At 32.6% G+C, this 25866-nt stretch overlaps 1 protein-coding gene across 1 annotated transcript; it reads left to right on the top strand.

Moving 5' to 3' along the window:
- The first annotated feature begins 361 nt into the window (after positions 1-361).
- LOC134255419 (adhesion G protein-coupled receptor L3-like) lies at positions 362-25680 on the top strand. The gene is made up of 30 exons (XM_062737935.1): positions 362-488; positions 3381-3489; positions 3640-3743; positions 4488-4667; positions 4925-5015; positions 5100-5233; positions 5665-5802; positions 6019-6114; positions 6458-6688; positions 6835-6897; positions 7185-7346; positions 7700-7855; positions 12296-12394; positions 13038-13132; positions 17986-18096; positions 18629-18700; positions 19028-19133; positions 19232-19369; positions 19465-19534; positions 19756-19900; positions 20092-20144; positions 21981-22089; positions 22278-22381; positions 22469-22571; positions 23034-23211; positions 23414-23483; positions 23814-23880; positions 24181-24266; positions 25202-25328; positions 25582-25680. Exons 1-30 carry the CDS (start codon positions 449-451, stop codon positions 25663-25665), a joined length of 3321 nt encoding a protein of 1106 aa, XP_062593919.1. The 5' UTR covers positions 362-448; the 3' UTR covers positions 25666-25680.
- The last annotated feature ends 186 nt before the right edge of the window (positions 25681-25866 follow it).

Below are 25866 nucleotides of genomic sequence, written 5' to 3'. Positions count from 1 at the left end.
TGATGTCGTTAAAATCCATATAACATCAACTTCTGTGTGAATAGTCTATCTCGGTCTAAAATTTAAACGAACTCAGGGCAAAAAAAATTAAAGTTTATGGAGAACTTGTAAATTATATGTTAAACATAAAGGTATTGCTTTTTGAGTGGATATTCTTTTAATGCTCTTATTTCGAAAACCTACTAACTTAATTTAATATTTAATTTTCAAAATACTTTTACATGTACACTTGTATCAATTTTGGTTAAGCAAAATTAAATGGAGCACCGGAAAAGCATCCCTTTCTGTTAAAAAAAAGTGTTTCCTTAAAAATTTATTCCTGTTATTTGATACACATCCAAGTTTATTTGATTTTATATGATAATGATGTGTCAAGTGCATCTTTCGTTGTACACTTCTAAAAATGTTCATCCTTCCTCATTTGATTTAGTCCACTGAGGATAACGCAATGAAGAAACTGCTAGCTGCTCTGTTTATTCCATTGTATGGTAGGTTTATGTTTAGATCTTTTTCATGTACATTTTGTCAGTATATAAACAAACTCAATCTTGAAATATGCCACTTAACATCTGCTTCAAAGCAGGTTTCATAGAGTAAATATCGCAAAATGCACTGTCTTCCGACAATATTCCTATGCTCATCGCATGCGAAGGTTCTTTAGTCGTACATGTACATGTATACTTTCAGTTTTAACACCGAAAGCAATCTAATGGTTTAATGGTTCCTTTTGGACTGAAAAACAAAGTTTAGACAAAAGTTTAGGAAAAATATAATTGAAAGTGGGGGAAAGTACTTTTGTTTTCAATCGGAAAAAATGTTACGCTTTATTGCTTATGTAAACATTATTTCGTCTCATAATAAATATATATTTTTTTAATTTAAATAAGAATTTATTCAATGTTTTAATTGAGATAGGAAGAATATTTTAAGATATCACAAAAGTGATGATTGCGTATGAGCGGTTTTTCCTTGACAATTTATTTATGAATGAAACATTCAGCATTTCTTCATATCCAAATAAATGCATTTGTGTTTGATTACAACTTCAAGTAGTAATCAGGAAGTAACCCCCAAAGTAGAACAGAATACCAGTATACTTACAATCTACATAACGGATATAAATCGTATAGACATTTCGATACTGTTTGATGTTTTGTAACTGTTCCTTTTGAGATCAGGATTTTTACAATTTAAATAGCAGAAGCTTTTCAATAATGTAACCTGCAAGCTCGATTTTATAAGCTGAATAAAATCAGAGACCTAATAGTAGAGATTAAAGAAGGGCAAAATCAGTTTTCATGTTCTTCTGGAGAATGTAGTAAGGTTCCAGTAACCGACGCCCCAGATTCTGCTTTTTTCCATTCAATTTATAGTACATGCTTGTTTCGCTTAATTCCAGGTCAAGGACATAAAGCCTATTTATTTTGAATTTTTTGGTCCCTGATGCTGAATACATAACACTTTGTGCTTAGATGGATACAGAACTGTTGCTCTTAGCTTGAGAAAATTGCGGACATAGTTACAATTCTGTAGCTAACGTTGTACTGTTTTTCCACCACATTCAGAGTAGATTAGAATATGTTTTTGTCTTTACTTTGCGTGTTAAGGTGACAGGTGATACCGGTAGTTTCGTACTAATCAAAGACAGTGTTACAGATGGCAGGGTATAGTTTCGTATTTATTACGGCTCATACCTGTTTAAAAAATGAAATATCCCTATTTGATGTGATAATTTATAAAGACTAAAGGGTTTTCCCACTTCTTTATTGTTCTTTGCTTACTACAAGCTTTTAAAATAAGGGGATTCCCCTGTTTTATATAATGAAGGTTTTAACTGTTTTCAACAAAACTACTCCAATATAAAACTACTGTTATAGGCCAGTCAAATTTCAGTGCAAGTGTTTTCACATGCTTTGTAGATTGTCACATATTTTTTTTATATACTTATATCGTAAAGTTAAAAAAATCTCATTGAAACATAAGAACCAGCAAGTGCAAACAAAATAACTTTCGGTTAACACATTCACTTTTTACACAATACATGTATAAATTAAGAGGGTTTCATCTTAGTCGGATGAGTAGTTTCCGAGAACACTCGAAGACAAAAAAGTACTTGTGAAACACTACAAATGTAAGAAACAATTATGTTTTTTGGGGGGAAATGATTAAGATAATATTTTGTGGTCCCACCTTTCCTCCTGGAGGTTATGATCTAAACAGAAGTCAATCAATTTACACATGCGGTTGTTTCCATATAAAGAGACTAACCCTGACATCGCTTTTTCTCAGAAATCCTTTTAAGATTAAAGATTTTTCGATGTATCCCTATACAAAAACTTCGGTCACTTATGGTGGATCCGCCCGATGATCATGATATGAAATCTGCACTCCTGAGGATCCCTCCATATATATAATGTATGGCTAATTTTTTAGAAGAGATATTGTGATTAATTGATCGCCTATGAAGGCCCAATCCACCCCTAAGCTAAATTTATCTTACATTTTCAAATATAATTTGCATCAACAAAAATTTAATTAATTAAAAGGATAGCTTAGAACTGTGGCTAGCTGTGGATCAACATTAAATAAATTTAAAATAAAAAGATGGACTCAACTTTACACTTGTTAACGATGTATTTCTTACTTGTTTTGTAAGTATAATTTATAGTAGAATATTAAAGTAGAATTTGTTGTTTAACGTCCTTCTCGAGAATGCTTCACTGATATCGAATGTATGTTACCGGTATTTTACGCCCAATCCGAAAAGTTTTGCTCATATAAAAACGTCTTCACTTGGTGCGGTGGAGGGCTGAAAATTCATACCTTTCCTCGGACTAAGGGCCGTTGAGTAGAGAGGGATCTTTTCGCCAACATCAGTACCTTAGCATGCGACCTCGGTTTATATGGTCTCATTAGAAGGACAGGCCTTCAGGCTCTTGAGTGGATTCAAAACTCCTACGTAAGGATCAGCTCTTTACCCCGAGATTCCCAAACCACAGCGGCACGCAGGCAACCGTTTTTTATAACACATTTTGATTGGTCAATGAACTAAATTAATTTATGTAGTAATTTTAAATCGTTTTATTGCCTCAGTGTGTTCTAGAAATACTCTTGGATTAGAGTCAATTTACGGTTTACCGTCCCTGCTTACGTGTCGCCGGTGAAAGGATGTTTGTGACAATGTAATTGGCATTAACCGCCACATATACACTGTCAGAAGACATTTATTCCTTTAATATGTTAAATATTGCTTCAAATTGTTTCCTTTTCAGTGCCGGTGACACTCTTTAAAAAATCCAATTACTTCTACTCTTCTTATTTTACTTCTCATTATAACACTCCAATAATTTTCTATGTGGCTTTATTTTTGCTTCTCACAGTGTCAGCAATAAGTGCTTGTAAAGGCGTTCAAGAGATACTTCTCCAGCCTTATATCGGGGAAATGGTCGCTTATCCAGAAAACTTTCCTATAAATGAAGGATACGAAGCGTGAGATATAATGTTTCTCGAAAAAAGTGCATTTTTCCTACAAATTGTATTTTTATTGATTTTTTTTATTTATGCATTTACATGTATTAAAGCTAGAAGTGATGTTTAGTAAATTTTCATAAGTATAAAAAGTTGTAAACAATGTTTTAGAAAATTGAACTGCTCCTGGAAAATCAGCACGGTGCCTGGATATGAGATTGTGTTTTATCCTAAGTGGAAGTGCAATGAGGATATGTTTTTAAGTCTATATTACGGTATTTTTAAATTTGGAATTTCTTACTAAAACTTATTTCCAGTAGCAAATATTGACAAAATTTTATTTGATGGTGTAACTACTGTAAACTTTTGTTCGCATGCGAGGTTATTTATCGTTGCGTTAACTTTGTAAGTTTCTTAATTACCTAGAGCAAATTGGATGATAAGAGGAATACTCTGTATTTATCAATCAAATGAGATTCAAATCTAAAGATGTAATATACATGTATCTAAACTTGAAAGTAATTTGTATCGCGTAAGGGTATAGGTACCTACCAGACACAATTAACCTAAATCAGAGCAAACCCCATAGCGAACCCTGGGTTCTCTTTGCCCGCGATTCATTACTGTAAAGTATTTTTTCTGCAAGATATTAATTTATGTACTGTTCGCGGTCATACAATTTGTCATCGGGTTTTTAACGTTTATTAGAAACGTATTTGTGCAAACTAAAATATATATTAATAATTTCTTCCCGTGGATTTCATAAAAATTGCGATTCCGCGGAATACTGACCTCATGGGGAAAAGTTTGTTTCAGTATTTAAAAATCTAGGTGCGCCTTTGGTGCTTATATATACCTGTGTTTTATCAAAAGAGTATAAGAACAGGAAAACCACGTGCCCTGCAACTTTAACAAAAAGAATATTTGCTTCGCTAACGATATAAATATATTTTTCTTTATGCAAGAAACACGACATAGTCAAAAATATATCCTGATACTTTTCCAACTCTTTTTGAAAGATGCATCAGGTACAACAAACAGAGATAGTTGTGTCAGCTGTTCCAAATTATCAGAAGACTGTAGCAAAATCATACAAACTGGATCATCGGGAATTCATCTGAACTTTAGAACAGTGACTTCATATAAGTACGGTGGCTTCCAGTTTCGCTTCATGTCTGTTGAAAAGAAGAAAAGTTCACGTATGTCCATTTACTTTAAAATTTAATTTATCATAGTTAAATCTGTACATTAACATTTTCTTCTTTTTTTTTGGCAAAATATATATAAATTCCATTATTGTTTAAATTTTGGATCGATCATGGGTGCTACAAGAAAAAGAAAAAAAAAGAAATTATTGTAATAATTGTGGATTAAAAAAAATGGATAAGGGTGGGGTGTTTCCAATCCATTTATCAAGTTATCGTCTTATCGTTTTCTTTGTTTAATTTTTATATAGTAAATGTCTGTGCTTTTACAAATAAGACGCTACTCGCAGAAGCAACACCTAAATACATCACATCTCCAGGGTTCCCAGCGGAATATCCAAGGTACACGTATTACTTTTAAAAACAGAATTTGGAAGAGAATATTGTTTCAAATGTCACTAAATATGTATTTTTCATCAACTTCAGAAATTTACGATGCTCATGGACAGTGGAAGCTGCTGTTAAGAAGAAGGACATTCAATTGGTTTTGGAGTTCCGTTCTATGTATTTAGAAGATGATGGCAGTGGCTGCTCTGATTACATAAGGATAGATGGTCTAGGTGGATAGTATCTGTACCGTATTTAACATTTAAATAAAGATCTGCATGCCTAAAACCAAATTGGCATTGTTTTTAAAAAAATAATTTACAAAAATTATTGTGTATCTTACATGTATTACATGTACTTACTCTAACTATGGGTTTTAATTTACTTAATATTAGACACTTATTCGCGTTATCATAGAATGTGAATAAAAAACTGCTTCACAGTTTTTTTTTCTCTAACAAGTTTTGCCTGCTGAAATTATTCAAGATAAAACTTCAGGGAAAAGGGATTCAGAAGAAATGGTGGAGTTATTTTTTTTGTTCCTATTGATATTATAGTTGATATTATGATAATAAAGAAAAGTTTAAGAAGTACGTTGCTAAGGGACGTAAATATATACTTAACTTCTCTTTGCAATAAAATTATATTAAAATGTGTGTTTTAGAGCTTTGTGAGGAATCAGAGAAAAATATTCTACAGACATCCAACAAAATAATACTGAATGGTTCTTCAACAGAGATGCAGTTTGTAAGTGACATAGGCTTTGGAGGCAGCGGCTTTCTTTTGGCCTTTTACATTCAAGGTGAGCTTCTATTCTAAATGTATGCAGGTAAAGTTTGTTTTAATACATGCCAACCTATTGTTAAGGTTATTCCTTTTTCAAAGTTTTTTTTCAGTTTGATTACTGTACAATTTGTAGTTGAATTTGAAGAAAAAATGTTATTCCTTTTTTCTTGCACTTATGTAAATGGATTGATTGCCTTGTTTTGTAATAAATTATATAGTTGAATATCTTCAGAAAAAATGCGAAAATGCCCATGTCAACACGGGGGTACATGCTTGAATTCCACATGTGTTTGTCTGCATGGTTATAAAGGCGATAATTGTGAAAATGGTAAGCATTCAATTTTTTTCTGAATTGATGACGGATTTCCGTTATTTCTTGATCACGACAAGGAGCGCACGGCAGGTGTGACTGGTCGGCATGGAATGCTCACTCCTCCATGGCTACTGATCCCACCTCTTATGTTTTGGAGGTCCATGTTTTCTGTGCTCCTTTTTTGTATTGTTTATTGGACTTCTGATCTTGAATACTGTTCGTTATCTCTATATATTGCATTCCTATGAAAACAATCACCGGAAGCCTGTAGGTGCAAGGTAAAAAAAAAATAATTTGGCGTCTGCCAGATCTTTTTATCTTTTTTTTTTTTTAAATCTGTTTCTTTTTCCTTTCAAAGAATCCTTAGAAGTTCTCTCCTTCAAAGCCAACAATGTATTATTGCGTGAAGGAAAATCTGTCAATTTCGAACTGGAGCTAATAGACGACAGCATCCCCAGTGCACAATGGTTTCGCAATGGAATTGGAGTAACCAGCGCTTCTTTGAGATACCTTAGAAATTCTATTATAACAGCCAATGGGTTATTTTCCTATTGGTTAAACATATCCAATGTTTTGCAACGAGATGAAGGTAACGTCACAAGAAATATTCGATGAGCGCATTTGTCTGTTTGTTTGTGAGTGAGTGAGATAGAGAGAATACCATTTTGAAGTTGTACTCCACTAATAAAGTAAATATACATGTACTATAACATTTGTTGTATTGTAAATACTTAGGAAATTGGACAGTCGAAGCATCAAATGCTGTAACGACAGCATATAGGAGTATCCGTATAAGAGGTGAGGCCAACGAATGTTGAAGTTATTTGTAAGAACAATAGGAACACATTTCTTGTTTTTTTTTGTATTGTAGTTGTAAACTTGCTACAGAAAAATTTGTTTTCAGTATACGTACATCGATGTATCTTTAAGATTTACTCTCCGTTTTGACGAGAAAAAAATGCATATGGTTTGAAATTAATCTGGTTAAAGTTTTTTACCTAATAGAGGTCCCAACGAAGCGACAAATATTATAGTTGTTGTACATAATTCACAATAATTAATTGGTGTTCCTGTTTTATGTTTAGTTCTCCCTAAACTTTTGCTGCAGATGACACCGCAGTATGACTTTTCAATTCAAACCGGAGAAATAATATACCTTCAATGTACTGTCTTAAATCCTGAATCTCTGAATTCTTTAACAAACGGAAATTTAATATGGCAGAAAAACGGAAAGAATATCAGAACAGGTATTGTATAAAAAAAAACTTAATTGATATTAATATATATAAACTGAAAAAATATTTTTTAAAAATTAAGAATTAAGCCCTATTGAAGTAAAAAGAATTGGATGAAAGATAATTAAAAGATCACTTGCATGCATCTGTCACTTAGTATAGATTGAATAAAAGGTCACCGAAAACCAAAGAATAGTCAATGGCATACTCCCTTTAATTTCCTTTAAATCCTTCTTAACCAATTATATCCCATCTTGTGATTGAAAAAAAATATTGCTGATAAGTTTATAAACATGCAATCATCTTTGTAAACGGAATCAGTTTTCTCTGCAAAATGCCCGTCATATTCTTACATATATTTTCAGACACAGATTTTGGAATCAATGTGGGTAGAACTAACATAAGTTCAACATTAAGAAAGACATCAGCAAGACTTGATGATTCTGGAACTTATTTGTGCTCATACTCTTCTTATCCTGAGCCTACAAATGTTTCCATCACTGTGAAGGTAACAAAACCAGGTGAGTTAAAGTTCTGTTAAATACTATTATCTGTATGACTATTGTATTTGGTGATATATGTTTTCATAACACAAAATACTTCGCATGAACTTACATAGTTAGTTTTTGGAGACCAGGTATTCCAACAATCTATTGGAATTCCAATGAATACCAGTTGCGCTCCGTTATTAGCAGACCTATTTTTATATTCATATGAAGAATAAATTTGTGCAAAATCTTATGCATGAAAAGAAGAAAACACTTGCTGTGGCCTTCAACTCGACATTTAGATGTATCGACGACGTATTGTCAATTAAGAATGTGGATCCTATTCAGGATTCGATCCATGCCATGACGCTTGGACGAGAAATTAAAAGAAAACGAAAAAACAACCGGGAAAAAACAGTTATAATGAAAATGTATTAGAAAAATGGCAGAGGTGCTAAAGGGGGATAAAATATCAAATGAAGGGGAGGGAGGGTGAGTTTTGAATAATTTTTGCGTCTGCCTCATTCAAATTACAGATTAAAAGGAATATTCTAGAAGACATGCACATACAAGAAAAATCTAGAATTTTTTGAGCATCGAGCCCGATGATTTAAGAAACTAAGAGTTATCTATCTTTGTATGTAAAAAATTAAGCTGCACGAAATAACCAGGTTTATCCATATTGGATAAACCCCATCATTTCGTGACATTGGACTTAAAACAATAACAGAAACACACTTGATCAGATTAACCCCTGTAAAAGGTTTAAGAAGTCTGTAAATACAGTCAATAAAAAGAAGACTTTATTAGTTTTGGCGTACTTGTCATGGCCATGTAATAATATATTAGATATAACACAATGTATGGTTGAGCATAGGTAAATGAATATAGATAATGAGCAAGAGAAATACCATCTTGATCAAAGGAGTCTGGAAAAAAACAGTACCCCCGGAGACAGCATTCTTTGCAAAATTATGCTAAATGGGTCATGGGACAAAGTCACTTGACCCATCCGCCACAAACTAAAATTGGGGCGCCAATCTTGCCACCCAAAGTAACAACAGCACAAATCGTGCACAAATTAGGTACAGATTGCACCAAAGATATGTATTATAACAAATGGGTCAAGGGACATAGTCGCATGACCCATCCGTCTCAAACTAAAATTTTGCAGCCCATAGTAACAATAAAAGCACAAATCGTGCACAAATTAGGTACAAATTGCAACAAATAACTAAATTGGAAGTGAAAGGCAGCCCAAGATTGAAATTTTGAAAGAAATGCAAATGGCATTGAAAATGATAAATGTGCAACTCGCACACAATGGGGCTCATGACAAGCATCAGGGAAATGTTGACAAAACAAAATTAAACAATTGAAATGATCTAAAGCATTTCTCAAAGTATAAATAAAAAAACTGTTTCAACAAATAACTAAATTGGTAATATCTGGATAACTGAAAGGCTTACTTACCACAAATATAGCACATGCACTATTAATCTAAAGCTTTGTCATTCTGCATTTGCAAGGCAATTTATCAATTATTTTGAAATTTTGTTTGTGGGAATAGAAATGTCAAAGCAATATTTGAATTGCAACATTGTGTCAAAAATTAAACAATATATGATAAATACGACAATGGTCATGTAAGATTTGTAAGCTCTGCACACAATGGAAACATATCGGAAAATTAACTTCATGACAAGCATTTTTTTCTTCTAATTCTGTTAAAAAGGAAATGTTATTTCACTTTTTTGACAATAACAAAATTTTTAAACACAGCTTGAAATGATCAATTTTTTTTTAACATTTTGATTTTACAGTCATTAAAAGTTTTAATTTGATGTGTAAGTTATAATAACAATGAACCAAAAACTCTCAATGTACATTGTATAATAAAACACTTAATTTTTATAAAATTCATGCGTTGAATGATTTATAAGCCTTTTTTGGATTGACTTGTTATAGAATCCAATATATCGCATATCGCTTTAAAAAAATATTGTATCGTATCGTATCTAAATTTTTAGCTCACCTGAGCCGAAGGCTCACTTGCTTTTCTGATCACATTTTGCGCGTCCTAAACTTTTCATTTTTGACTTCTTCTCAAGGATAACCAAACTAGCCACAAAGCATCCTTGGGTAAAGGGGATTCAAGTTTGTTCAAATGAAGGGCCACGCACTAATTCAACGGTAAATAATAATTGGGAATTATTGAAAATTTAGTGGTATCTTTTAAAAATCTTCTTCTCACCACAAAAAATATATTTGGAAACACATGCACTATTAATCTAAAGTTTTGTCATTCTTTAAAAATCTTTTTCTCAAGAATAACAAAGCCATAATTGATCATATTTGTATGGAAGCATCCCCAGGTAGCGTAGATTTAAATTTGTTCAAGTCATGACCCCCTAGGGGTAGGCTCGGGCCAAAGTGGCCGCCTAAAGTTTTACATTGAAATATATAGGAAAATTCTTTAAAAATCTTCTTTTCAAGAATAACAAAGCCGTAATTGATCATATTTATATGGAAGCATCCTCAGGTAGTGTAGATTTAAGTTTGTTCAAATCATGTCCCCGGGTGGTAGGGCGGGGCCAAAATGGCCGACCAAAGTTTTACATAGAAATATATAGTAAAATTCTTCAAAAATCTTCTTCTCAAGAATAACAAAGCCATAATTGATCATATTTATTTGGAAGCATCTTCAGGTAGTGTAGATTCAAGTTTGTTCAAATCATGACCTCCGGGGATAGGGCGGGGCCACAAAGGCCAATCAAAGTTTTACATAGAAATATATAGGAAAATTCTTTAAAAATCATCTTATCAAGAATAGCAAAGCCATGATTGGTCATGGGACTACTTTTGGATATAAACTATTCAATAATAAATAAGTAATCCAATTTCTGCTTTTTTCCAGCCACAGTGCTCAGGTTAGCGATGTGGCCCATGGGCCTCTTGTTTGCTCAATACACAGCCCTAGCAGCCGACTGCCACCTTCCCATCTGCATAATATTTTCCTCTGAAAACCTTTTGTATACAAGTGGGTTGCAACCCCAATGTGAAAAAAATGAGTGCGTCTTAAATTCAGTTGACTGAATATTCAAAAATTGCAAAGCTTTGTTTAAGGTCAATTCATTGTATAACGACCATATTTTGTACCTAAGAAATAAATAGTCCTATATTTTAAATCAAGGTAGCAAAATATTTTGATTGATTGATTATTATTGTTTTACGCCAAGTCGGCAATATTTAAGTCGTATTTTGAAGATGTTATCAAATAAAAATGCTCCATCTCTCTCTTTTTTTCCCTTTCTTTTTTCATTTTCTTCTTTTTTGTTTTTTTTTTGTTTTGTGATATTGACCAATTGATGGGACCTTAATTTTTACATTCAAGTCTATGGACGATATCGACGACGTATTGTCAATTAAGAATGACCGTTCACGGTAGCTCAGTCGGTAGAGCGCTCGCTTCGTGATCGGGAGGTCATGAGTTCGAATCTCGGCCGCGACTGACTTAAGTCGATAAAAAAATGGGTAGCAACTGTTCCTTCGCCATGCGCATGGCACTTTGAAGTGAAAGTTGTGGGTCCTTCGGATAAGACCTTAAAAACCGAGGCCCCGTGTCAGCGGCAGGCGTTGGCACGATAAAGATCCCTCACTGCTCAATGGCCCTTAATGCCAAGTAAAGGTCAAAATTTGACGCCCTTCACCGGCATACGGTGACATCTCCATATGAGTGAAAAATTCTCGAGAGGGACGTTAAACAGTATATAATCAATAAATCATCAATTGAGAATGATAATTATTCCTACGTCGATACGATATTATCTAGTGAGCTTGAGATAAAAGATACCACAAAGTCTGACACATCTGTTTCATACTTGGATATTTAACTTGAAAAAGACGTTAATGGTAATCTAACAACCAAGCTATATGATAAACGTGATGACTTTAACTTTTCTATTGTCAACTTCCGTTACTTATGCAGCAATATACCTTCATCACCTGCATACGGAGTATATATATCTCAGTTGAATCGATACGCAAGAGCATGCTCTACGCATGAATAATTTCTAAAACAAGGTAAATTATTGACAAACAAGTTGATGAATGAAGAATATCAGCAGTCTCGTTTACAGTCATCATTTCTATGGTTCTATGGTCGATACAATGACCTTGTCAGCAAATACAATTTATCATTGAGTCAATTGCTGAATGACGTTGTTCATTCTAATTGTTAGTCCATTATTTATACACTGAATTGATGACAGATTTTCCCGTTATTTCCTGATCATGACAAGGAGCACATGGCAGGTGTGACCGGTCAGCAGGGGATGCTCAATCCTTCAAGGCACCTCTGATGTTTTGGAGGTCCGTGTTTGCTCTGCTCCTATTTTGTATTGTTGCATGGACTTCTGATCTTGAATTCTGTTCGTTATCTCCATATCCTTTTTACATACTTTGATAACACAGATCAAGTGAGATGTCCAGGTGGGATGTTTGAAAACATAATATGGAATGCAACAGTCGCAGGAACAACTAAAACAGAATCATGTCCACCAAATCAAAAAGGTATGTATGTAATTTATATAATGACCAACGCTATATCTAAGGTAGTGATTAATGAATTGATATAAATAAATATGGGTTCAGTATCATAATTAATAATTGCTATTTTAAGGATGGAGTGAAATGAGAATAATCAAGAAAAGTACATAAAAAATCAGGTTCCTCCATTTTTCTACCATATCTTAATTTAAAACTCTAAACGTTGTTTGAAAATATTCCTTGAAATCCCTCCTTTTGAGGACCCTTTCTTCGCAATTCATCCCGAGAAAAAGTATTGGAATTTGAGGAATCAACATCTTTGCTGTGGATTGCTTGTAACATTGTTATATTTAAAAAAAAACCTTGGATAGAATCAAAATAAGATTGCTAATGATATTTCACTAAATATAGTTAACTTCAGAAAACAATTTTCACCTTCTTTTCCGAGATTTATGAACACTGTACCTTTCAGGTAGCTAAATAATGGTAGACATCAAAAAGCAAACATATGATATTTATAACGATTTTTAAAAAAGATTTCGACTATACAAAGAACAGACGTACAAGAAATCATTTATTTACGATACCTAAAAATAAATTTAAAAAATACTAAAATCATCATAATCAAATGAAAGAATTGTACAATTTTACTTCTCCCTTGTTTCAGGAACAGCAACCAGATATTGTGACACTCAGGGTGTATGGGATGTCCCTGATCTGATAAGTTGTGCTGATGTAGCTCTTGTGAACGCTTCCAAACAGGTAAGTCATGATCAGTGAACTTGAATATAGGAACAGATTTTACTAAGGGGATTTTTTGACTGTGTTTTCCGAAAAATCACAATTGCTACGTTTTAGTTGAAAATATAAGAAATTATACTTGGTCCTTATAATTTCTTCAGAAATGACTAAAAAAAAAATTTCCCTCATTCTTTACATATACCTCAACCTGTTCTGATTCAAAAATGTTCAATTAAATAATGAAAGAATGTTTCAGAAGATTTCAATCTATATTTCATATTTTCGAATCACATGGTGGGATTACTTCTTTGCTGGTCTACTCAGATACACCCACATTCCTCGAAATTGAAAAACACTACTGTGATTTCACAAAGCCTTTTTATAAATACCATGACTTCCATTTATGTTTGTCGCTACCGTGTATTTTACAATAGCTAAGCACAAACGTCAGTCTGATAAAAATAAAACCTCCACTAGTTCATTTTAAGCTCACATGAGCTGAAAGCCCAATTGAGGTTTTCTGATCACAATTTGTCTGGCGTCCGTTTGTCTGTCTGTATAAACTTTTCAAATTTTCGACTTCTTCTTAAGAACCATTTGGCCAATATCAACTAAACCTGTCAAAAAGCATCCTTGGGTAAAGGGGATTCAAATTTGTTCAAATGAAGGGCCACATTCTCTTTCAAGGATAGATACTTAAGAAATAGTGAAACTTTGGTGGCATGTTTTAAAAATCTTCTTCTCAAGAACCACTTGGTCATGAAAGATGAAACTAATGTGGAAGCATCCTCAGGTAGTGTAGATTCAAAAATCATGACCCCCGGTGGAAGGACAGGGCTACAGTGGAAAATCAAAAAGACAATAAGGACTGAAACTCTTTAAAAATCTTTTTCTCAAGAACAACAAAGCCATGATTAGTCATATTTATATGGAAACATCCTCCGGTAGTGTAGATTCAAACTTGTTCAAATCATGACCCTCGGAGGTACATGTAAGGTGGGGCCACAGTGGACGGTCAAAGTTTTACATAATAAATAGATATAAATAGGAAAAATCTTTTAAAATCTTCTTAAGAACAACAAAGCCATGATTGGTTATATTCATATGGAAGCAATCAGAGTTAGTATAGATTTAAGTTTGTTCAAATCATGACTCCCGGGGGAAGGGTGGGGCAACAAATGACTCAAATTTTAACAAAGGAATATATAATATATAAAACATCTTGAAAAATCTTCTACTCAAGCACAACAAAGCCATAGTTGGTCATACTCGTATTTGTAGGGAAGCATCCTTGGGTAGTATATATTCAAGTCTGTACAAATCATTACCCCTGGGGTAGGATGGGATCACAATGGACGATCAAAATTAAACAAAGGAAAATATATAAAAATTCTTTAAAATTCTTCTTCTTAAGAACAACAAAGCCATGATTGGTTGTTTTTGCAATGGATCATCCTCGGATACTGCAGATTCAAGTTTGTTCAAAACATGACCCCTGGAGGTTGTTTAACACCAAAAAGAAAATTTTCAAACTTATAGTGAAAAAAAGCTTCAGTAAGTCTAAGAAATATTTAAGTATTCTTCATAAGTGTAGATTCTTGTTAATTCAAATCGTACCCCATCCCCTTTTTAGGGGAAGGTTTGGACCACTTATGCATTCAAGCTTTTCAATACTGGATTGATTTTTGCTTTTTCCTAGCCATAGTGCTCAGGTGAGCGACGTGGCCAAAGGGCTTCTTGTTATTTTGATTGTCACGTGAAAATCAAAATAAAAAGGAACAAGTTAAGATTTGATTTTAATCAGACTGCACAAACGTGCGTCTTTTCTGATGACTTCTGATTTCATTTACAGAGATAAATTAACGACTTATGAAGGGGTCACAAAACATAACGAATGATTTAAAGTATATGCAGCCAAATTCCTTATATCAATATCAGTTTCAAATATTTTCAATATTCCAAATGAATTCAAATCGCCATTTACGTACTGGATTTCTAAACTCTATAAAAACAATACTATATTATCAACAAAAATAAAAAGCAGATGCCAGTACTTTTGTAGCAAGTCTCTTTGTGTACTGCTTAAAAAATTATTGATGTCAGTGAAGGAAGAATTTTATGCAACAATACATATTCGCAAAGTTGTTAAAATCAGATGTGGATACTTTAAATCTTAGAGTTGTGCTATTATCAGTAATATGTAAACGTTTTCAAGACTTTAAAGACTTTCAAGACATTCACAACAATCAATTCCACGTCCACAAGTCCACTTCAATAACAGTTGCTTTTTGCCAATAATGTAGACATACTATTTTCCACGGGGTCATAATTCCGCGGAATCTCTAATTTTGTTCAATCCGCTGGTAGAAAATTAAGCGGATATCTTAAGACTCTCTTTATATGCCTTATATTTGTAATAGGTTCAATGGGACAAATTTCCGCGGAAAATTTGTGACCGCGTATATAGCGTAAATTAATACCACGCGAAAAAAAAACTTCTACAGTATGCTTTTTATATTAACTTCAAAATTGTTATGTGTGTGATCAGGTCTACTCTTGATTTATATTCTTTCAAGAGACTTCTGATCTTGACGAATATTCGTTATCTGCGTATCTCTTTTGAAAAAATCCAATGCATCATACAAATTTGTTTGGTTTATTAAAGCTTAACGAATGTAGAAAATGACCATTAATTTTCAAATACACACTCCTCTACTTTGCTTGATTTGTCGGCATTGCAATGACAAAAAGAAGTGACTTGCAAAATTGATTTATATTATACTGTAAACCAACTCTTATTCACGTTCGAGAAATATGGGCGAGTATTTGTAGAAAATGTTTCCTCAATCGCGAAAATTAATCGTCGCGGATTGATTTCAACCTGACGAATAAAAAGGACGCGCATAGTAGTTGCTTTACTTCTAGTACATACTTCTATCTTTAAGGTTTTATATTTTAGTATATAATCGAAACTAAGACTGCGTTTATTTAGAAAAGTGTAATATTTTAATACCGTATAAAAAATGAAAATTTATGGTCCCTTACAAATTCTCGATAGAAAATCTGAAAAAAAAACAACATTGTTGTTCAAACAAGAGGCCCAGGGGCCTTATAAATCACCTAAGTATTGTGCAACAACTTTCAAACAATTAAATTTGGTTCGTGTTTTAAACCAGAGTCCATGAAGTTCGCAATTCACAATTTTGAAAGAGGCACCATTGCTTATCATAATTATAGACTTAACATTCTTACTCTATTTACTTAATACCCAAAGTCAGATCAGAGTAACAAAGAGAAAATGCACTTCCACTTTATAACCAGTTGTGCACATCATCCCAAAGGAACTACTGACCTTGGGGCCACATATTTCAAAATTTTGCAAATTTTATCATAAAATGGTTGATTAATATCAAAGAGCAGATTTCAAAGCAATTTATTTTCAGACTATGTACCCCCCCCCCACCCCCACCCCTGACCGTGGGAGGGGGGGGGGGCATAAAAATTACCATTTTGCTAGATGCACCTTTCTTCATCATAAATATATATTCTTGGATCAATGGCGTAAAACCCAAGAGCAAAGGAAATATTTTCAAAGAATTAATGTATTTTCACTATATAATCAATAGAGCCCCGCCCTAACACCAGAACCCCTGACCCTGGGGCCATCAAATTCACAATTTTGGAAGAGGCACTCTTGCTTATCATAACTATATACTTAGTTTATTTAATACCCAGAAGCAGAGAAGAAGATTTTCAAAGAATTAATCCATTTTCACTATATGATCAATAGAGCCCCGCCCTAACACCAGAAACCCTGACCCTGGGGCACCAAAATTCACAATTTTAGAAGAGGCACTCTTGCTCAACATACCTATGTACTTACATAGTTTATTTAATATCCAGAAGCAGAGCAGAAGATTTTCAAAGAATTAATGCATTTTCACTATATGATCAATAGAGTCCCGCCCTTACACCAGAACCCCTGATCCTGGGGCCATAAAATTCACAATTTCAGTAGAGGCACTCTTGCTCATCATAATTATGTACTTAGTTAGTTTATTTAATACCCAGAAGCAAAGAAGAAGATTTTCACAGAATAAATGCATTTTCACTATATAACCAATAGAGCCCCGCCCTAACAACAGAACCCCTGACCCTGGGGCCATAAAATTCACAATTCTTGCTCATCATAACTATGTACTTAGTTAGTTTACTTAATACACAGGAGCAGAGAAGAAGATTTTCAAAGAAATCATGCATTTTCACTATATAATCTATGTAGCCCCGCCCTAGCACTAGAACCCCTGACCCCAGGGCCATGAATTTCACAATTTTGGTAGAGGACTCAATGCTCATTACATTCATGCCAACAGTTTGCCTGCTTGATGTCCAGGAGTAAAGAAGAAGATTTTTAAAGATTACAATAATTTTAGTGGTTTTGGCCCCATCCCTCAGGCCCCAGGGGGGCAGGACCATAAAATTCAAAATTTTTGTTCCACTTCACCTATAGATGCTGTATACCAAATTTGGTTGAAATTGGTTCAGTGGTTTCAGAGAAGAAGCTGAAAATGTTCAAAGATTAACACACGACGCACGACGCACGACGCACGACACACGACACACGACACACGACGACGGACGAAAACGGATAGTAATAGGTCACCTGATTTACTCAAGTGACCTAAAAATGTATGAATTTGCTTTTAATGGAGAGACTAAGAAATTTTAATTATTATATAAATTGCGAAAACGGATAGTAATAGGTCACAATGAAAAACCTGATTTACTCAATTGACCTAAAAATGTATAAATTTGCTTTTAATGGAGAGGCTAAGAAATTTTAATTATTATATAAATTGCGATTATTTTATCAGCTGGACATTTTGTTAGAAGACGGAGTTAATAACACTGAGGAAATACAGAAAACTGTGGACAACACTTTATTGACAATGAAAAACCTGACCTCCAGGACGGCCAATCTGAGTGTTTTTGGTGCAGGTCTCATTTACCTATAAGAGATATGGATGATACATCTAAGGATGCACACTACCAGGCTTGCTTCAGTTGCTGAATCTGACCTATTTTTCTTGAGTGAACAGGTTAAAGTTTTTGGTGCAGGTCATAAGAAAGCCCTATTGACCAAACTTGCATGGATGATACATCTAAGGATGCACACTACCAGGCTTGCTTCGGTTGCTGAATCTGAATATTTTCCAAGAGGTATATCTAATAAATGCATATTGAATTTTACAATAATTAGGAAATTAAATGTAAACTTTATATTTGATTTTGTTTCGATCAGCATGGTCCCACCTTAAAAGTATAACAAGATATTGCTACATCTTAGGATGCACACTAATGAACTTGCTTCGGATGCTGAATTAGACATACATTTTTCATATAATGGACCAGGTAAAAGTTATGCATGTCTAAAAAAACTAAAATATTTAAAAAATACTAAAAGTACGTTCCTTTCAAAAAGACACATATATTCATTTTTTTTTTTTAAACTTTCAGACGTTTTTTGAGGTGGTAGACAAGGTTTTATCAATCGACAATGCGAAATCATGGACTGACGTACAAGAAAAGGTACTGCCCGAACATGAAAAAATAAAGTTTATGTTCATCAGAGTTTTGTAGAACGTTTTTATCAAATTTATTTTCAGAATATCTACTGAATTTTTAAATTCTGTCTACTAAATTTATATATACTATAGAAGGACAAATTTTTTTTTTTTTTGGGGGGGGGGGGATTTTTTCAAGAGTAACCAAATTCTATAAAAAGTCATAAAAAATGTACGGGATTTGATTTCATTGATAACTGTTAAGAACAAAATAAACAAAATAAATTCCCCAACGAATATTTCTGCTTTAACAGTACATTCTAGTGATTAAATTTGAATATCCTTACTATAGACGGAGAAAGATGCTAGTTTCCTATTGAAGAACATGGATAGACTCAGTGAAGTAATCATGAAAAATGAAAACGTAACACCAACAAATTTCACTGGCATAAATTTTGGTAAGGGTTTCTTAACAAGCAATAATCTTATTGCAAGAATTTAATGTTGAACAGATTTGTGCTGTGGATGCATATTAAAAATTTTATGAACTTTTTAGAGGTGACCATTGATCAAACGAATATACACGATTCAGGGATAATTTTTCCGTATGATTTGTCAAACGATACATCAAGTTCAATGGATGAATATGCTACCTTTTTTGAACTTCCGAAGCAGGCAAAAAGATCCGAAAAAGGTAAAATCAACAGTGTTTTTAAAGGTTTCTCTTTTATTTGTTCTTATAATTATTTCATAGAATGCTCATACTATTTTAAATTTGATATTTTACAGCTATAGCTTATGTTGCTGTGTTATATAAAACTATGTCGGAGTTTCTACACACGAGTTCAGATCTAAAAAGGTAAATATAAATATATCCAAACATCTATAGTTGGATTGCAAAACAGGTATTTTTCATTTAAAAAAGTGTTTGATGCTACGTCGCTGTATTTCAATCTTGACAATCTGAACTTGGGTGTGTGTGTGTTTGTTTTTTAAATTTAGATTTTTTCTTTGATTAAAAAGTTAATACTTTATAATTTGTTTCAATTTTCAAATTTAACCCAGTTGAATATATTTCAGAGAAGATAATTTGATAAAAGGGAAAGCAAATCGGAAATCGAAGGAAGATGAAGATATAAATTCTGAAATTTTGTCACTGACTACGCAGAGAGATTTGGGGGATCTTTTTCCTCCTCTAAATCTGACCTTTAAACACCTCCACCAGGTAGGTACATCACCGTCATATGTTAAAAGAATGTGCTATAAATATATCCTGTAAAAGTGTTACTATTTCATTTCAAACTTTTATCTCAATTTCATTCTCTTCATTAATTGGATGAAAATTGATTTAAATACATTCAAAAGATATACATCATTGAGAATGATTTGTCTCCCTTTTATTAAACCTTTTTCAAGATCAAAAGCAGTAAACGTAAGGAAGTTTGTGTATCTTGGAATTATACTGAAAAGTAAGTAAACGTTTATATTTTATATTCTGTATCTTTTGAAGATCTTTCCATTCACATGTGGCTTTTACTGATAATGATTTCTATTTGCCTTTATCTTACCAGAATAATCTTTTTTAAAAGATGGCAGTAATAAGAAAGAGACCTATTTTTATTTTATAAAGATAATCATGGATTTAAAATATATGAAATCCTATTTTAGTGATAAAGAAAAATAAATTGAAAGGAAAAGAAATGCATTTGAGAAAAGTGTAGCCCAGCAAATAGTTGGAATTATGATGCGCATTACCGCTCTTTTATTAGCCAAACCGTTGTTATATGCCTTTGATGTAGAATGTATTTGAAAAACGTTTCTATGAAAAAATGAAAATACATGTACTTGCCATGGCTTTTATAGTTAAACATATCGACGATCTTTCAATAAATAATAGTTTCTCTGATTCGAATGCTGAATCAAGACATCCTTCCGAAAAGCATTTCGTAAATTCTGTGTTTGTTGAATGGCCATCTTAGGAAATATAATCAATCAGAGGGTTTTATATTGACTAATGTTTTTTAGAAACGTTGTAAGACATTTGTTTTTATATTTAATTTGTAGATGATTCAGTATGTAAATAAAACCTTAGCAATTTGTCTGTCAGTATTTGAATTAATAAATGATTTTATATTTCAGAAGAGGGATCTAGATACATGTGTCCTTCATTAGTCAGTTTTTTTTTCATGCAATTGTAAATGGAGATTATAGGGCGCACAGTTTTCTTTTAGTATTTTCGTCTGTTTGGCTGCAAAAACTTCAATTTTAAGCATACCTTTTAAAGAGTTACGAAGATTCCATAATTTCATAATTCAAATATGTGACAAGGTCTTTCATTTAATGCCTTTTTTTTCACGACTCTGTAAAAGCTATGGCAAAACTTTATCCTTGGATAACTGACTTCTCATAATTTTCACAGTATATTTCCTAGCAGTATTTTCTTTTATGACCTTTCTCTTAGAGATTGACATCCTTTTTTTTAAAGTTGTTGATTGTAACATCGATATCTAAATGTTTAGAGATCTGTCTTTCAATTCACTTATGGATTTCCTATGACAAGGTATCACTTTGGATTAGTGTTAATCCGGTAACTTACTGTTCGATAGAATTTATTTCGAATACCTTTCTTTACTGCCATAAATATCTTGTTAATGCCATAGCATTTTTATTTCACCTTAGTTTTCCTTTTAAACAATTTGGTATTATTGGTTATGACAGTGACCCTAGAGTTTATCCTTTATGTACTTTATAAAATTGTACTCATGAACTGCCATGTGGGGGTCGAGTGTTTCAAAATCGCGTCGCTTTTTTGTCTTGTTTGTATCATAGACTTATCTCTGTTGTTTGAGCTCTTTTTTTAATAAGAATTTTTCTTTACGACTCTGTTTATCAAAGAAAGAATTGAATGTAAATGAAAATTTGATGTAAATTGAATGTCTAAATTAAAACTAATTTTGTAGTGACTAAGCAATGAAGCATTTCCTCTCCCTCGTTCCACCGACAAAAAAATATCAAGGATTAAAGGGACTGGGGGGTTGTGGCAATTTTTAGACAATGATCTCCTTTAAAAGAAGAGCTCCATATGAAGATATACAAAAATTATCAAATTTCAAAGCTAAAATTTTGGAAATTTTTCTTTGCCAAATGATAATTGACAACTTAAGATATCAAATCTAAAAAAAATCAAGTTATATCTGGTGGTTAATTTCATTAACCCCCCAGCCTCCTTAAATCATCAGAATAATTTCAAGTTGACTAATGAATATTTTTTTTAAATAAGATTTTAAATTTGTTTTCTATCTCAGCAAGTGGTCATCCAAAGGCTGCAAAGTAGTTTCCTCCAATAGCAGGAGAACAGTTTGTCAGTGTACACATCTGACCAATTTTGCCATTCTGATGAGACCATATACATCAGTAAGAAAGTTTTTAGTAACCTAGCTATGAAGTTCCCAAGGTGTGAATCTAGCATTTCTAGCTTAGAGGATTTAATATCTACAAGACCATCAAAGCATGAGACTCTTTTAATATAGAGCGGTATAGTTTCTTGTTGGATAAAAACGAAAATAAACAAATTCACATTCCAAGAACTTCATTTATTTTAGGATAAGGAAGACAAAACCTCGCTTAAGACGTTATCTCTCGTGGGAATTATCGTGTCCATTGCTTTTACAGTTTTAACCGTAGTAATCTACGCCATGATATGGAAGTACGTTACGTTCAGACTTGAATAATTTCATTCAAAATAAGAATTATTTGAAATTATTTTTTTAATGAATAAAACATTATATTTCAGACATATAAAGAGTGATCAAAATGTCATACTGTTAAATCTCTGTGTATCCTTGGTTTTATCCTATGTGATATTTATCTCGGCTGTGGAAGAAACAAATGATGAGGTAAAATTTATTCTGTCATCATTGGTATGTGAAGAAATTATTTTTATGCAACATTGGTGATCTGGCAAATTCCTATCATAAAGATCGACCACACAATCATAACCCAACACATATATTGTGTTAGCATTGTCATTTAGAAGATGACATATGTGAACATAGTCATTTATAAGATGACAAAAAATTAAATATTATCTATATAAATATTATGATTAAATATTATCTATATAAATATTATGATAACAAAATCAAGCCGAAAAAAAAACAGAAAATACTGCTTGTTATCCTCTTTGTTGCTTTTATGAAAATCAGTGAATATGACAAAGTGACTTTCCTTGTTACACAACAATACAGAACATTGTACATTGACAAAATAAAATGTACAATAACCCCCCTCTCTCTCAAAATATCCAAAAAGGATTGCAAATGAAATATTCTGATATCAATTTTTTTTTAATTTTATAGAACTTGTGCATTGCAATGACCGCCATAATCCATTATCTTTTCCTGGTGACCTTTTTCTGTATGATGGGGATGGGAGTCTACTATTTTATGAGCATAACCGTGACATATTACGCAATGCATGTGGCGAACAATTTCAAGTCCAAATCCAGAGTACATTGGTTTCTTTTGGGAGGATGGGGTGAGTTATGACTTTCAGCGAAGCAAAATAACTTATATTAATATCTATGAGGTTTAATAGTTTCGACTGTGATTGTGATTACTCAACACATGTAAGATAGACATGCTTAGTCATCTTTAGGTATGCCTGTACTGTACATATCTATGAGGAATACATTCTTAGGAGATTATCAAATGTTTTATGAACTACAATTTCGTTTCAGGTATTCCACTAATCATTGCGGTTTTAACTTTAGGAGCATTCTGGGGAAATAATTATCACGCCAAAAATTAGTATGTTGCATGTAAAAACATTATAATTGTAACTTTGTAATATAATATTGAGGGTTTACATGTAAATTAAATGAAAAGGACAAGTGTTGACAAAACCTGAATATAAGCATGACACACGTGTACATAGATGCATATCTCTTAAACTCTTTCTTTTTTAATGTAGCATAAAGAGCAAAGTTTAGATTTAAATATTACCGAATAAACTATTCTTTTATTGTAAATGTTGTAAAGTAATTTCAAATTCAATTTCTAAGCTTAATTGTCATGATTTCAATTGTCTAAGAACTCAAAGTTGAACTTAAACTGATACAGAATCTCTTTTTTTTCTAGTTGTTGGCTCTCGATGAAAAGTGGTTCCCTTCTTTTATTTATTGTCCCAGTTTGCATCATTGTCTTGGTATGTAAAAGAACTTTCTTTAAAAACATTTTGGTCAGAATTCTTCTGAATGTAAAATAGGGTATCATAAGCTTAAAAGAGCAAAAGGAGAGGGTTATTTCATGTTTATCAATTGATATCTAATTATGAAAAAGGATTATTCTGACGAACATTTCCACTCGGATTTATTTATCGCGTAGGACAAGAACAAAAACTCTGAAAAATTGAACACAATGAATGAATAAGCATATTTTTATTTACTTTTAGTAGAAAAGAAATCTATGCAGAATTAAACAACCTGAGTTTCAATTCATTTTTCAGATAAATTTACTTATAATTGTATCTTTAATGCGTGTCTTATTTGCAACATCTACAATGATCAAGTCAACACTTCATAAAAAAGCTGTGTAAGTACTGATGATAAATCAATATTTCATATTTAAACAAAATGATCCTTTTCATACTGAATATCAATCTTATTGTATAGTAAATAATATAAACTTTTCAAAACGCGAAGAAAACAAACAGAAGAACTTCTGAAACAACCAGAGAGCTGGACCTTGTTTTACAAGAGAGTTTGATACAGTTAGGAAACTTTAATTTACACTTCAGTCACTTGTAATTTTTTTTTTTTTTTTGGTTAATCAAATATATTTACATCCACTGAATATTTTCTCCTTTATTGCTTAAGAAAACCCATTGCGTTAATCAGTGCATGAACTACACTAGGCATGTCACCTGTACAGATTTCTTTATCAGTGGCTGTTCCATCAATAAAGCGTACAAAGACGTTCGCATCATTAATACAATAATTAATCTTTTTAATCCTACTTTAAATAATTATTTAAACAGATATGAATATATACAATATAAAATGTCTTTCTTTGGATGTCGCAGCTATTGCAGAAAAAAATTACAAAACCCGAGTTTCGCTATTGTAGTTTTCACGCAATAAAACCCCTGTCGGCCCCCTTAAGAATTTTGTTTTTCCTTTTAGATTTATTCGTATATGTATGTTCTTTTGTAAACCAGGGCCCTCGTTCCTGGATAGAGTTAGCAGAGTTTCCTCTGTCGACACATGCCCTGAGTTCTCATTTGTTAAGATTTGAAGCAAAAATTAGTAGAAAAGCTATGACAGTGAATTCGGTATTAGATACACAAATACAAATACAACCAAGGGATAAGTGGTATATGTATCACATGTAATAAACACAATTACTAAAGGAATGAAGAAACCATTAAAAAATAAAACAAATGGAAAAGTTGACTACAAGAGATGCATTTTGATAAAGGTTTTAGTTAAGAAAATTATATTCTGTTCAATTATTTATTGTATAAACAGGTCAGGATTAAGGTCTCTGGGTACACTTGTACCGGTATTAGGAGTTACCTGGATATTTGGAATCCTGGCTGTAAACGAGAACGCAGAAGTATTCCAGTATATTTTCATCATCGCCAATTGCTTACAGGTATGATGGCTGCCGAAAATTGTGTCGTTTGTTATTTAATTTTATTTTATTTGTTATTCTTTAAAATGTTTCAACGAAATACTGTATTTCTAATTTCAAGTACGTACATATTTTTTAATCTCAAATTTTTCAATTCAAAACGTTCTTACAGTTTTGATTTTCAACTTTTATTTGTTTATTAAAATAGGTCTTATATATCCATAGCAGAAACATATTGTACTTATTAAAATTTTAACAATTTATTACTTTCCAGGGACTTTTCATATTTGTCTCACATGTAGTATTGAACAAAAAGGTAAGTTTTTGTTTTTTTTATCCTTTATTAAAGGTCCCATGAGTGTTTTAATGCATTTTTGTTCGTTGTCAGTCATCTATCAATCGTCTGCTAATTTTTGAGTTTTCAATTTTCTGTCAAGTAACCTAGATCCAATTTTACCAAACCTGTTACTAAGCATTCTTTGGAAATGTTAATTTAAAATTGATCAAATCCTAGGATAATTATAAGATAATAGTAAAAGGGATGGGCATTGGAGTCGTT

The sequence above is a fragment of the Saccostrea cucullata genome, unplaced genomic scaffold, assembly GCF_032062105.1.
Source record: "Saccostrea cucullata isolate Sc308-1 unplaced genomic scaffold, CSIRO_AGI_Scuc_v1 ctg6725, whole genome shotgun sequence".
Classification (NCBI taxonomy): domain Eukaryota; kingdom Metazoa; phylum Mollusca; class Bivalvia; order Ostreida; family Ostreidae; genus Saccostrea; species Saccostrea cuccullata.
The sequence above is the reverse complement of the archived record's forward strand: the minus strand, read 5'-3'. Positions and strand labels throughout refer to the sequence as shown.